This window comes from Pogoniulus pusillus, chromosome 6 (genome assembly GCF_015220805.1).
Source record: "Pogoniulus pusillus isolate bPogPus1 chromosome 6, bPogPus1.pri, whole genome shotgun sequence".
In the NCBI taxonomy this organism is placed as follows: domain Eukaryota; kingdom Metazoa; phylum Chordata; class Aves; order Piciformes; family Lybiidae; genus Pogoniulus; species Pogoniulus pusillus.
In genome coordinates, this window is record NC_087269.1 from 29,707,450 (window position 1) to 29,722,382 (window position 14,933).

The following is a 14,933-nucleotide window of genomic DNA, read 5'->3' on the forward strand; positions in this document are numbered from 1 at the left end:
TTAGAACTGGATCAGTACTCCAAGAACTGGATCAGTACTCCAGGTGGGGTCTCACCAGAGTGGAGATCAGAGGATCTGATCAATTAGCATTGATCAGATTCCCTCTCAGGCTGTACTTCAGATTGAACAGTCCCAGCTCTCTCAGCCTTTCTTCATAAGACAGATGTTCAGTCCCAGAGATTCTGAACCCTGGGATATTAAGTCTCTGAACTGAGCTCGATTGTAGCTGTGGGAATACCTCCTTAGCTTGGTCACTGATTATGTCTATCAGAAAGGCCATGAGAAACCCTGGGGTAAAGCTCAGCCTGGAAAGAGGATGATTTGCACCAGCAGAGGAACTGAAATGGCAAAATCAGTCTCTTCCCTGCCTAATGAAGAGTTTGCATGGTCCAGAGTGGGAACTGTGGTGAGTTCAGGATGGCTGCAATGATTATGAGAGCTATGGAGCCTTGGCTCAAGGCAGGAGCCACTTCATCCCAGTGATGTAGGCAGAAAGGGGCTGGAAAGGGTAACCTGAAGCGATAGCAGGTGAGGAAATGTGCTTCAACCAACATTTAAAGAGGTGAAAGGGAGGGATGGGGGAAACATTATCTGAAGAAACAAAAGACTTCAACCTGCCAACAGTAACAGAGAGGCAGGAGTAAGCATCCATCCAGGCTGTAAATGCTGAGGCCTGCAGGTTAAGAGGATAATGCACAAGCTGTGTTGTTGAATGCAGTTTAAATTAACATTAATCTTCTGGCAATCAGTCCTTGCTGCTGTTCAGAGTCCTTCTGCAGAAGCCTGTGGTAACCTTTACTGCTTGCCTTTCACTACAGTGCTTGATTAGGGAGGTGGGGAGAGATTTGTTTCCCACCCTCCCTGTGTTATCTGCTTTGCTCCCGTCCTTCTAGCAAAGGGATGCAGGCATTGGGGTCACTTCAGAGCACACATGGGAAGAGGCTCCAGCAGAAAAATCAATGTCAGCAGGGCATTGCCAGGACAAGCTGGTGACGGCAGATACTGCTGATGTGTTGGCTGCTGGAGAAGGGTCTCACTCAGGAAACATGCTTGCAGCTCTGCCCTGGTTGGGTTGTGCTGGGGTGTAAGGGAGAAAACACCCTTTGTCTCTGATCTAAAGGCTGCTGCATTAACTTAACCCACATCATAGAATCAACCAGGTTGGAAGAGACCTCCAAGCTCAGCCAGTCCAACCTAGCACCCAGCCCTGCCCAATCAACCAGACCATGGCACTAAGTGCCTCATCCAGGCTTGGCTTCAACACCTCCAGGCACAGCAACTCCACCACCTCCCTGGGCAGCCCCTTCCAATGCCAATCACTCTCTCTGCCAACAGCCTAGACCTCCCCTGCCACAACTTGAGACTGTGTCCCCTTCTTCTCTTGCTGCTTGCCTGGCAGAAGAGACCAGTCCCACCTGGCTACAGCCTCCCTTCAAGTACTTATAAACAGCAATGAGGTCAGCCCTGAGCCTCCTCTTCTCTAGGCTAAACACCCCCATCCTTGACCTCTCCTTGGGTTTAGGAAGTAAAGATTAGTGGTGACTACAAATACAATGGAATACGAAAGATAGGAGCTGCTGTTGCTCCAGAGCAGAAATCAGACAAGGGATTTCCTTGAGGGATTTAAAAGCTGTGTAGAGGTAGTGCTTGGTGACATGATTTAATGGTGGCATGGCAGTGCTGGACTAACAGTTGGACTCAATGCTTAAAGGTCTTTTCCAGCCTAAACAATTCTATGATTCTTCTGCTCAGAGCACTGAAGTGTTCAAAGGCCACTGCTGCTCATCTAAGATTGTTGCATGCTTGTGCCCACATGGCCAAGAGAGAGCCAGTGGCATCCTGGCCTGGCTCAGGAAGAGTGTGGCCAGCAGGACAAGGGAGGTTCTTCTGCCCCTGTACTCAGCACTGCTCAGGCCACAGCTTGAGTGCTGTGTCCAGTTCTGGGCTCCTCAGTTCAAGAGAGATGTTGAGGTGCTGGAAGGTGTCCAGAGAAGGGCAAGGAAGGTGGTGAGGGGCCTGGAGCACAGCCCTGTGAGGAGAGGCTGAGGGAACTGGGGGTGTTTGGCCTGCAGAAGAGGAGGCTCAGGGCTGACCTCATTGCTGCCTACAAGTACTGAAGGGAGGCTGTAACCAGGTGGGGTTGGTCTCTTCTGCCAGGCAAGCAGCAAGAGAAGAAGGGGACAGAGTCTGAAGTTGTGGCAGGGGAGGTCTAGGCTGGCTGTTAGGAGGAAGTTGTTGTCAGAGAGAGTGATTGGCATTGGAATGGGCTGCCCAGGGAGGTGGTGGAGTTGCTGTGCCTCGAGGTGTTGAAGCCAAGCCTGGCTGAGGCACTTAGTGCCATGGTCTGGTTGATTGACCAGGGCTGGGTGCTAGGTTGGAGTGGCTGAGCTTGGAGGTCTCTTCCAACCTGATTGATTCTATGATTTGATTCTATGACCTTCATAGAACAGGGAGCCTCCCTGCAGCTGTGCAAGCAGTTTGGCTTGCCTAGAAAGGCAGCTTCTGGTTACCCCAATCCTACCAATGCCTGTGCAAAGGAGGATAGAAAAGTTTGAAGTCTGTGGGAGCCAAAACCAGTAGCCCAGTAGAAAGGACCTTTGTACTGCAGGGATGTATCCTGCGGTGCAGGTTTCTGCACTGCCTTCTGTGCACATCCTACGAAACCAAGAGCAGCCCTTAACGTATGCTCCCTCTGCCAAAGCTCAGAGCAGCCTATGCAGAGAAAGGATAAAGCTGCAACCACAACACAGCCCACGGGGGTTCTGAAGAGCAGCAGAAACATGAGGGAGCTGGGGGGGGGTTGTCGTGTTCCGGCTGACAGAGCCCAAGCTGTGCAGAGGCATCGGCGCTGCAGGGTGCGAGATGCTCTGCCGTGATGGGCTGGAGTGGAAGCCCTGCTGGCAACCACACCTGGGTGTCACGGTGCAGAGGTGGCCTGGGGGTTGTACCGTCACCGGCAGGGAGTTCAGACTGTGAAGCGTATGCTGAGCAGCAATGCTGCTTTAACACTCCAAATGTGCTGGGAACTGGATTGGTGCTCCCTGCATTTTTAAAAGGCTGAGTGCTGGAAGGGGAGAGTGGATGGTTTGGAAGGTAGGAGAGCCCTGCAGAGGGACCTGGACAGGCTGGATGGGTGGGCAGAGGCCAATGGGATGAGATTGAACAAGGCCAAGTGCAGGGTTCTGAGCTTTGGCCACAACAACCCCAAGCAGTGCTATAGGCTGGGGACTGAGTGGCTGGAGAGCAGCCAGGAGGAAAGGGACCTGGGGGTACTGATAGATAGTAAGCAGCTGAAGAGGAGGCAGCAGTGTGCCCAGGTGGGCAGGAGAGCCAATGGCATCCTGGCCTGCATCAGGAACAGTGTGGCCAGCAGGACAAGGGAGGTTATTCTTCCCCTGTACTCAGCACTGGTCAGGCCACACCTTGAGTACTGTGCCCAGTTCTGGGCCCCTCAATTCAAGAAAGATGTTGAGGTGCTGGAACATGTCCAGAGAAGGGCAACAAAGCTGGTGAGGGGCCTGGAGCACAAATCCTATGAGGAGAGGTTGAGGGAGCTGGGCCTGTTTAGCCTGGAGAAGAGGAGGCTCAGGGATGATCTTATTACTGTCTACAACTACCTGAAGGGGCATTGTGGCCAGGTGGGGGGTGGCCTCTTCTCCCAGGCAACCAGCAATAGAACAAGGGGACACAGTCTCAAGTTGTGCCAGGGTAGGTATAGGCTGGATATTAGGAAGAAGTTCTTCACAGAGAGAGTGATTTCCCATTGGAATGGGCTGCCCAGGGAGGTGGTGGAGGCACCGTCCCTGGGGGTCTTCAAGAAAAGCCTGGCTGAGGCACTTAGTGCCATGGTCTGGTTGACTGGCTAGGGCTGTGTGATAGGTTGGTCTGGATGATCTTGGAGGTCTCTTCCAACCTGCTTGATTCTATGATTCTATGGTGGGATTGTGTTTCGTCTCAGAGGGAGGCACAGTGGACAATAATTCCAGCAGGTAGCTTGAAAAAGAGATGATTACTGTTGTTTTTTTTTTTTTTCAGAGTTTTTGCCCCAACTACAACTGTGAGAGGCTTAAACATGTAGAATAATTCTCTTTCTGCTGATAGAAAGCTTTTCTCCTCACCCCACTAACCCCTGTTTGTTGGGTTTGTGTTTTTTTTTTTAAGGACCAAGATAAAAACAAGCCTCTGTCAACTCTGGCCAACCTGGCTATCACCATCACAGATGTGCAGGACATGGACCCCATCTTCATCAACCTGCCATACAGCACAAACATCTATGAGAACTCACCTCCAGTAAGAGCTGCTGCTTCACTCTGACGTGTCCTTGTGCTGGGGGTTGGGGGAGGACAGGGTGGGATATGGGACAGAAAGCACCAGGAATCCCAAAAGAGCTGGAGGAAAAATACCTCCTCCTTGCAAAGGTGTTTGTTGGATTGTTTACCCTGAGGAAGAGGAGACTGGGAGGAGATCTTGTTGCTCTCCACAGTTAGCTGTAGGGAGGTTGTAAATGAGGTTGGGTTGGCTTCTTCTCCTAAGTAACCAGTGGTAGGGTGAAAGAAAACAGGCTTATGTTGTGTCAGGGGAGGTTTAGGTTGGATATTGGGAATAATCTCTTTGCTGAAAGAGCGGTCAGGCATTGGAACAAGCTGCCCAGGGAGGTGATGGAGCCACCAACCCTGGAGCTGTTCAGAAAACATGCAGACATGGAACTCTGAGACATGGTCTAAGGGTCATGGAGGTGTTGGGCAGAAGGTTTGACTTGATCTCAGTGTTGGTTTTTTTCCCCAACCTTTATGATTCTATGTGCTAGTTTGAAGCTAGATAGAATGTTCTGGTGAGAACAACTAGATTACAGGCTGTGAAATAGAAACAATGGTGATGTCTACTTCACTCATAGGCTTGCTGAGATGTAGAAGAGCAAAAATCTGAACATACATAGGACATTCAGTGGTCACTGCCTGGGCTTTGAGATGCATTTCTCTCTCTAACCTAACTCTGATTAATCCACCTGCTTCCTACCCACCCTGGCTGAGCCTCCATTCTTCCTTGGGCACAAGGCAACATCTGGGTTAAGATAGAGAGGGGTGGGAGAAGGTGGAAGGGCAGTTGAGAGCCCCTCTTGAGCACTCAGGTTTCTGGGAGGGCTGTTGTGTTTCTGTATTACCTTCTACCTTGTATATTTGTGTCTATAGCTGTATATATACTGTAAATATCTGCTTGTATCTTGTGCTAAGCTTCCAGAGATGCTGAGTCTAGTCTGGGTGATTTCTAAAGTGTATGTGTGTGGGGGGGGGGTGAGACAGGGAACACCTAAACCATCACATCATTTATTTTGTAATCATTTTGCAATCTAGTTCTTCTCACCAAAACATTCTAGCTAGATTTAAACTAGCACATTCTATGACTCTAAGCAAGGAGGTTTGAGTGTCCAGTTCTGTGTCCAGTTCTGGGCTCCTCAATTCAGGAGAGATGTTGAGGTGCTGGAAGGTGTCCAGAGAAGGGCAAGGAAGCTGGTGAGGGGCCTGGAGCACAGCCCTGTGAGGAGAGGCTGAGGGAGCTGGGGGTGTTTGGCCTGCAGAAGAGGAGGCTCAGGGCTGACCTCATTGCTGTCTGCAACTCCCTGAAGGGAGGCTGTAGCCAGGTGGGGTTGGCCTCTTCTGCCAGGCAAACAAAAAGAGAAGGGGACAGAGTCTGAAGTTGTGGCAGGGGAGGTCTAGGCTGGCTGTTAGGAGGAAGTTGTTGTCAGAGAGAGTGATTGGCATTGGAATGGGCTGCCCAGGGAGATGGTGGAGTCGCTGTGCCTGGAGGTGTTGAAGCAAAGCCTGGAGAGAGAGTGATTTCCTATTGGAATGGGCTGCCTGGGGAGGTGGTGGAGGCACCATCCCTGGAGGTCTTCAAGAAAAGACTGGATGGGGCACTTAGTGCCATGGTCTGGTTGATTGGACAGGGCTGGGTGCTAGGTTGGACTGGCTGAGCTTGGAGGTCTCTTCCAACCTGGTTGATTCTATGAGTAATCCTGAAACCAAATGAGATCTTCTCCTAAACAATTTTTTTCCTTAAAGTTTCAGAAGGCTTTCTGTTGTCCCTTGCACACAGTCTCCTTCTTCCCTCCCCACTGTCTCTCCCATTTCTGATGGAAAGCTTGAAGAGAAATGTAAACGTTCCTGAAATGAGGCAGTTTCTGCAAATGCCAGAATCATCAGCCCTTTCAGTGCTTCCAGCCTTTTCCCTCAGGATTTGCCAAATTGATCCAATCATTGTAGTTCTTCTGCAACTCAATTTGTCAGCAAACTTGCTGTTTGTGGAAAAAAACACATTTCCCAGCCTCTAAGTACAGCAGAACCTTTTCTCCCCACAGCAGATGCTGGGGAGCACAGCAAGCAGTTTCAGAAGCTGTTTGCTGTGCTCCCACTGAAGGTGCCCATGATATGTAGTCTACCTGGACTTCAGCAAAGCCTTTGGCACTGTCTGCCACAAGCAGCTCCTGGCAAAGCTGGCAGCTCATGGCTTGGACAGATTCACTCTGATATGGGTCAAGAACTGGCTGGAGGGCCAGGCCCAGACAGTAGTGGTGAATGGTGCCACATGCAGTTGGCAGCTGTCACTAGTGGTGTGCCCCAGGGATCAGTGCTGGGCACAGTCCTGTTCAGTATCTTTATTGATGATCTGGGCCAGAGGATTGAGTCCAGCATCAGTAAGTTTGCAGATGACACCAAGCTAGGAGCAGGTGTGGAGCTGTTGGAGGGTAGGAGAGCCCTGCAGAGGGACCTTGCCAGGCTGGATGGGTGGGCAGAGGCCAATGGGATGAGATTGAACAAGGCCAAATGCAGGATTCTGCACTTTGACCACAACAACCCCAAGCAGCACTACAGGCTGGGGATAGAGTGGCTGGAGAGCAGCCAGGCAGAGAGGGACCAGGGGGTGCTGGTAGATAGCAGCTGAAGAAGAGGCAGCAGTGTGCCCAGGTGGGCAGGAGAGCCAATGGCATCCTGGGCTGGCTCAGGAAGAGTGTGGCCAGCAGGACAAGGGAGGTTCTTCTGCCCCTGTGCTCAGCACTGCTCAGGCCACACCTTGAGTGCTGGCAAATCCTGAGGGAAAAGGCTGGGAGCACTGAAAGGGCTGATGATTCTGGCATTTGCAGAAACTGCCTCATTTCAGGAACGTTTACATTTCTCTTCAAGCTTTCCATCAGAAATGGGAGAGACAGTGGGGAGGGAAGAAGGAGACTGTGTGCAAGAGACAACAGAAAGCCTTCTGAAACTTTAAAGGAAAAAAAAATGTTTAGGAGAAGGTTTCCTTTGGGTTTTAGGCTTACTCATAGAATCAACCAGGTTGGAAGACACATCCAAGCTCATCCACTCCAACCTAGCACCCAGACCTGGCCAATCAACCAGACCATGGCACTAAGTGACTCAGCCAAGCTTTGCTTCAACACCTCCAGGCACAGCCACTCCACCACCTCCCTGGGCAGCCCATTCCAATGCCAATCACTCTCTGCCAACAACTTCCTCTTAACATCCAGCCTAGACCTCCCTTGGCACAACTGCAGACTGTGTCCCCTTGTTCTCTTGCTGCTTGCCTGGCAGAAGAGCCCAACCCCATCTGGCTACAGCCTCCCTTCAGGGAGTTGTAGAACTCTCCATTTCAAGACAGACAGGGAACTACTGAAGAGAGTCCAGCAGTAGCTACAAAGATGCTGAGGGCCTGGAGCATCTCTGTAAGGAAGAAAGGCTGAGAGCCCTGGGGCTGTTGAGCCTGGAGAAGAGCAGCCTGAGAGGGGATCTGAGCAATACTCAGCCTGAGTGAAATGATAAGTGTTGAAAGGGTGGGATCAGACTCTTTTCAGTGGTGCCCAGCGAGAGGACAAGGTCAATGGGCACAAACTGTAACCCAGGAGCTTTCATGTGAGGATGAGGAGAAGATTCTTTTCTGTGAGTGTCCTGGAGCTCTGGAACAGGCTACCCAGAGATGTTGTGGAGTCATAGGTAGGTGGGGTTGGTCTCTTCTGCCAGGCAAGCAGCAAGAGAAGAAGGGGACAGAGTCTGAAGATGTGGCGGGGGAGGTCTGGGCTGGCTGCTAGGAGGAAGTTGTTGGCAGAGAGAGTGATTGGCATTGGAATGGGCTGCCCAGGGAGGTGGTGGGGTTGCTGTGCCTGGAGGTGTTGAAGCAAAGCCTGGCTGAGGCACTTAGTGCCATGGTCTGGTTGATTGGCCAGGGCTGGGTGCTAGGTTGGACTGGCTGACCTTAGAGATCTCTTCTAACCTGCTTGATTCTGTAAGACTGCAAACCCATGTGGATGTTCCAATGTAGGGTAACTTGCTGTGGGTGCCACTGCTTCAGCAGAAGGATTGGACTATAGATAATCCCCAGAGGGCTTTTCCAAACCCCACCAACCTGGAAATCTATGGTAAAACTTTCTGTCCTTGAAATCATTGTGTGGTAGACATCCATACTACATGTGCATCCCAGCATACCTCCAGTGCAAGGGATCCAAGGTGCCTGATGGCTCAGTTCATGCAGTAGTAGAGGGAATTCCAACTCATTTCAGTATATGCTTCTTTAATTCACTTTGTAGTAAAGTGCTGGCTCTGACAGCATGGCAAATGTTGGATCAATAGAACTGAACCCTACTGTCACAAATCCATGGTCAGACAGAGCATTGCCTGTCTGCCAGTCCAAAGATGGCCAAAAACATGGTTTCATGAATTACTTCCATGGAGTGAAAGTTTCAGTGTGTTTCAAGAAGTATTTCTGTGGTGGGCAGGGAAGGAAGAACACTGCTTAGATCAGCCTTAGCTGGGAGGAAAAAGGGCTTAGGTGAAACAATACAAGTGGAAATCCCATGGATTATCCCAGAAATGATGAACTGGAACATGTTCATGGAGTGACCTGGGATCCAGGAAAGGAGATCTCTGTCAAATTAATTAAGCAGGTAGATAAATGGATAGATGGAGATATAGATGGATGGATGGATGCTGGAGTGCAGCAGTCTCACATTGATAGCACCAGCATGAAACAGTTGTTCCCAGTATGCTCTCTGCAGCAGCCAAATAATCACTGTGTGACCTGGAATAGGGAAAGAATGAAGGAGGTTTCACCAAACTGTTAGTGGTTCTCTGGTGGGTGTTGAGGTTTCTTTTTCTCTTAGCCCCATCACAGAATCACAGAATGGTTTGGGTTGGAAGGGTTATAAGTCATCCATTTCAACCCTCCCACAGGAAGCAGGGACATAGAATGGCAGATGAGGCAGAGATTTGAGAGATCCACCTCCCTGCCAAAGGGATCACCCAGGGCAGGTCATGTAGGAACATATCCAGACAGGTCTTGAAAGTCTTCAGAGAAGGAGACTACCCAACTTCTACAGGCAGCCTGTTCCAGTGCTCCATCACACTTGGAGGGTAGGAGAGCCCCGCAGAGGGGCCTGGCCAAGCTGGATGGGTGGGCAGAGATCAATGAGATGAGATTGAACAAGGCCAAGTGCAGAGTTCAACACTTTGGCCACAACCCAAATCAGCACTACAGGCTGGGGACAGAGTGGCTGAGAGCAGCCCCAGGGAGCTGGGGGTACTGGTAGAGAGTAGCTGAAGATGAGGCAGCAGTGTGCCCAGGTGGCAACCTGGCCTGGCTCAGGAAGAGTGTGGCCAGCAGGACAAGGGAGGTTCTTCTGCCCCTGTGCTCAGCACTGCTCAGGCCACAGCTTGAGTGCTGTGTCCAGTTCTGGGCTCCTCAATTCAAGAGAGATGTTGAGGTGCTGGAAGGTGTCCAGAGAAGGGCAATGAAGGTGGTGAGGGGCCTGGAGCACAGCCCTGTGAGGAGAGGCTGAGGGAGCTGGGGCTGTTTGGCCTGGAGAAGAGGAGGCTCAGGGTTGACCTCATTACTGTCTCCAATTCCCTGAAGGGAGGCTGTAGCCAGGTGGGGTTGGTCTCTTCCACCAGGCAAGTAGCAACAGAACAAGGGGACAGAGTCTGAAGTTGTGGTGGGGGAGGTCTAGGCTGTTGTCAGAGAGAGTGATTGGCATTGGAAGGGGCTGCCCAGGGAGGTGGTGGAGTGGCTGTGCCTGGAGGTGCTGAAGCAAAGCCTGGCTGAGGCACTTAGTGCCATGGTCTGGTTGATTGGCCAGGGCTGGGTGCTAGGCTGGAGTGGATGAGCTTGGAGGTTTCTTCCAACCTGGTTGATTCTATGACACTGATTTCATGGCTGGGCTTGGTGATCTCAGAGGTGTTTTCCAGCCCCAGTGATTCTGTGATCAGACTGAGATAAGGAGTCTAGGATTGGCCAAATCTTAGCCAAACCCCAATCTTCCAAGTCAAGCCATCAGTCTTCACATATGTGCAGATTTACTTGGATTGGAAGTGACCCTCAGGGGTCATCTTGTCCAACCTCCCTTGTAGTCTGCAGGGACACAGAACAAGAGGACACAGCCCCAAGCTACCAAGCTACGCCAGGGGAAATTTAGGCTGGAGGTGAGGAGAAAGTTCTTCACTGAGAGAGTCATTGGACACTGGAATGGGCTGCCTGGGGAGGTGGTGGAGTCGCTGTCCCTGGAGCTGTTCAAGGCAGGATTGGACGTGGCACTTGGTGCCATGGTCTAGCCTTGAGCTCTGTGGTAAAGGGTTGGACTTGATGATCTGTGAGGTCTCTTCCAACCTTGGTGATACTGTGACACCTCCAACTAGACCAGGTCATCCAGGGCCACATGGCAACTGAGCTTGTCCTATCGTCAGACCCAGCAGGTCAAAGCATGCCTGAGGTACCTCCTCCCACCCCCAAGTGCACGGAGCAGAGCCTTGGCTGCTTGCTGCCGCTTTGCTGCTGCTATCCTGCCTCTCTTTTATCTGCGGCATGCAGCGTGTCTGTGCTCCTCTATCAATGTATCAGGCGAGGACACCTCATCTGAAGTGTATACATTACCTCATAAAATCCTTCTTATTTGGGATTATTGCATCCAATTTTAATTTCCTCACTCCACTACCAGCATGTCAGCCGGCCTGGCGCTGGAGAGCCGATAGAAGGTGAAAAAGAGTGGATAAACTGCAGCAAATTACCACAAACAGATCTCTATCAGCCCTTTGACTGGAATTAAGAAGTGAGAAATAGGATTTTTCTCCCTTTTTTTCTTTTTTTTTTCTTTTTCCCCTCTTCCTCCTTCTTTTGCTGTGGCAGCTTTCTCAACCCCTTGCCCCTCCTCTTCTTCTCCTCCTGCTCCTGCTGCAAGGCTGGGCTGAGCTTTGCCTTTCAAGTCCCTAATCCTGTAAGAGGAGAAGAAGAAAAAGGGCTGGAGGGGCAGGAGAAGGGAGACGAGTGTTGTTGTAGCTTTTATTTTTCTCAGGCTGGGGTCTGGTAGTGTAATTTAGAAGTATCTTGGGCATGTGCTTATTAGGACACTGAGGAGAAAGAGATTTCTTATCAGGTAAAAGGGAGAGGATCCAGTGAGGGGAGACTTTGCTGTCCCTAGAGGAGTTGTGTTTTATTTGTTGATGCTGTTTATCATCCCTGTGTGACTCAGACATCCCTCCCAAGGCACTGGAGTGCACCAGAGGTGCCTGCAGTTGTGACAAAGCTTGGTGATGTTGTATTTTTCATCCTCAGGCTCTCTTTTGGGTTTCCATGCTCACAGTGTCTGTAGGGCTGGATAGCAGTGTTGATGTTCTCCAAACAAGTTGAGAGATGCTGGAGAAGAGAGAGGGGATAGTTCCCCACTCAAATTCTGGACTCATCAGCACAGGAGAGATGTTTCCCAGGCAAGCAGCAAGAGAACAAGGGGACACAGTCTGAAGTTGTGCCAGGGGAGGTCTAGGCTGGATGTTAGGAGGAAGTTGTTGGCAGAGAGAGTGATTGGCATTGGAATGGGCTGCCCAGGGAGGTGCTGGAGTCACCGTGCCTGGAGGTGTTGAAGCAAAGCCTGGCTGAGGCACTTAGTGCCATGGTCTGGTTGATTGGAGAGGGCTGGGTGCTAGGTTGTACTTGGATGATCTTGGAGGTCTCTTCCAACCTGGTTGATTCTGTGATTCTATGGACTTATTGGAGTGGAGCTAGAGGCTACAGCAAGGATGGGATGCCTGGAAGTCTTCTGCTGTGAGAACATGCTGAGAGAGTTGGGGTTGTTCAGCCTGGAGAAAAGAAGGCTCCTGGGAGAAATTCTGGTGGCATTTCAGGGCTTAATGGTGCAGATTAGAAAGCTGGAGACACACTGCAGAGCAGGGCCTTTTGTGGCAGAAGAAGGGATGATGGTTTGAAACTAAAAGGGGAAATTCAGATGAGAAAGAAGGAAGAAAAGAAGACACTTTTCACTCTGAGGATGGTGAGAGCCTGGCCTAGGTTGCCCAAAGAGGTGGTAGAATCCCCATCCCTGGAAACATTGCCAGCCAGGCTGTTTGGGGCTCTGAGCAACCTGCTCTAAGTTGGAGATGTCCCTGCTGACTGCAGGGGTGTTGGACTAGGTGGCTTGTAAAGGTCCTTCCAATCCATTCTGTGACTCTACAATGCTGTCACTGTGATGAGCCATTAGCTTTTGGAGCTCAGATGGTGCATGCTCCAGGCAGCATCACAGCTTCACTTTGGGGGTGAAAGAGGAGGAATCTACTCACTAAGAGACAAGCTAAGTCCTGTGGAAGTGTCCTTCATTCCAGAGGGAGACTCAGGAAGCCAAGGTGGGAGGCAAACCCCATATGCACTTGGTCCTGAGAGCAGCACTTGTACTGCCTTGCTCTAGCACGGTAGAGACCCATGTCAAATATCATTAAAACAGTTTTAATTCTTCAGCACCATCCCCCCCCCCCCCCCTCCTCCTCCTCACAAACTCCTTGGGTCGAAGAAATAATGTCGAATCCATGCTATTTTTGCCCTAGAGTCTCAATAGCTCTGAGTTAATTCTTTCTTACAATATTTCCAGCCCATCAGTGTGAACACTTTATTAAAAGCTCAGGGTTTTATTAAAAAAGGATTGATTTACCCCTGCCCCTCTTCAAAAACCCTCAGATTTTGTTTGGATAATGTGCCATTCTTTATTTTCTTTGCCTTTTTTTCTTTAAGCATAGGCTTTCCCAGATTATTACTTTTCTAAACCTTCTTCCTCTGTCCCTAGAGTGAAAGAGAGTTATTCTGTTCTGGTGCTTCAGCTCTATATGAACCAGCCAAGTCCTTTCCTTGTCTGTTGTTACTTCTTTTAAGACATAAAGAGCCAGCAGTGTGCACTTGCAGCCCGGAGGGCCAACCAGAGCCTGGGCTGCAACAGGAGACTTGTGGCCAGCAGAGCCAGGGAAGTGATTCTCCCCCTCTATTGTGCTCTGTTAAGACCCCACCTGGAGTCCTGCATCCAGTTCTGGAGCTCCCATTCCAACAGGGATGTGGAGATGCTGGAGTGTGTCCAGAGAAAGGCCAGGAGGATGCTGAGAGGGCTGCAGCAGCTCTGCTGTGAGCACAGACTGAAAGAGTTGGGACTGTTGAGTCTGGAGAAGAGGAGGCTCCCAGGTGACCTTCTTGTGGCCTTCCAGGATCTGAAGGGGGCCTCCAAAAAAGCTGGGGAAGGACTTTTCACTATATCACAAAGTGCCAGGACTAGGGGGGACTGGAGCAAAGCTGGAGGTAGGGAGAGTGAGACTGGAGGTGAGGAGGAAGTTGTTGAGCATGAGAGTGGTGAGAGGCTGGAATGGGTTGCCCAGGGAGGTGGTTGAGGCCCCATCCCTGGAGGCTGGCTGAGGCTGTGTGCAGGCTGCTCTAGGGTAGGGTGTCCCTGGGCATGGCAGGGGGGTTGGAGCTGGCTGATCCTTGTGATCCCTTCCAACCCTAAGGGATTCTATGATTCTACATAGCAGGAACATTTGGGAGCTTCCAGGAGCATCAGGTTCTATGCCTTAAATATCTGAAGTGAGGTCTAGGTAGATCTGTTTGCTCCAGAAGTCAGCTTGGATTTTCCATGAGTATATAGAAGCCTTGTCAGATGTGTTTTGTCTAAAGGTGGTGGGAGGGACTCCTCCAGTTTAGGGGTGCAGTTGACTGCCACAGGGAGCCAGGGCAAAGCATCTCCTTCTCTTGTTGTATCAGTGCTTAGTGAAAAGAATATTATGGTCTGATGGGATTTTGGAGGAGAAACTGGAAATCGTTGAGATGGATTTGGTGAGAGGTCAATCTTTGCTCTTGTGGTATGTTCAAGGAGACCAGGATCAAGGTGTCTCTAGAGGCTTTCTATCTGGATGTTCTCCAGACAAATTAATAGGGGTTGGAGGAGAGGAGATATTTCCCCATTCAGATTCTGCAGTCGTAGAATCAGTCAGGGTTGGAAGGGACCAAAAGTATCATCTAGGTCCATACCTCCTGCCATGGGCAGGGACACCCTACCCTCGAGCAGGCTGTCCAGAGTCCCATCTAGCCTGGCCTTAAACACCTCCAGCCATGGGGCCTCAAACACCTCCCTGGGCAACCCATTCCAGCCTCTCATCACTCTCATGATCAACAACTTCCTCCTCACATCCAGTCTCAATCTCCCCACCTCCAGCTTTGCTCCATTCCCCCTAGTCCTGGCACTCCCTCACAGTCCATAAAGTCCCTCCCCAGCTTTTTTGGAGGCCCCCTTCAGATACTGGAAGGCCACAAGAAGGTCCCACGTGGGAGCCTCCTCTTCTCTAGACTCAACAGGCTCAACTCTTTCAGTCTGTCCTCACAGCAGAGCTGCTCCAGCCCTCTCAGCATCCTCCTGGCCCTTCTCTGGACACACTCCAGCATCTCCACATCCCTCTTGTCATAGGGGCTCCAGAACTGGAACTCCAGGTGGGGTCTCAGCAGAGCGTAGTAGAGGGAAAGAGTCACCTCCTTGGCCCTGCTGGCCACACTTCTCCTGATGCAGCCCAGGCTTTGCTTGGCTTTCTGGGCTGCAAGTGCACGCTGCTGGCTCTTCTTGAGCTTTTGGTCCACTAAAGTGATTGGCATTGGAATGAGCT

At 50.8% G+C, this 14,933-nt stretch overlaps 1 protein-coding gene across 3 annotated transcripts in view; it reads left to right on the plus strand.

The window, feature by feature from the left end:
* CDH23 (cadherin related 23) overlaps positions 1-14,933 on the plus strand; it is a 370,794-nt gene that overhangs the window by 177,362 nt on the left and 178,499 nt on the right. For all 3 annotated transcript variants that reach the window (XM_064145069.1, XM_064145066.1, XM_064145068.1), the window contains exon 9: positions 4,162-4,290. In XM_064145069.1, the coding sequence (XP_064001139.1) occupies positions 4,162-4,290 (129 nt within the window). The remainder of the gene's footprint in view (positions 1-4,161; positions 4,291-14,933) is intronic.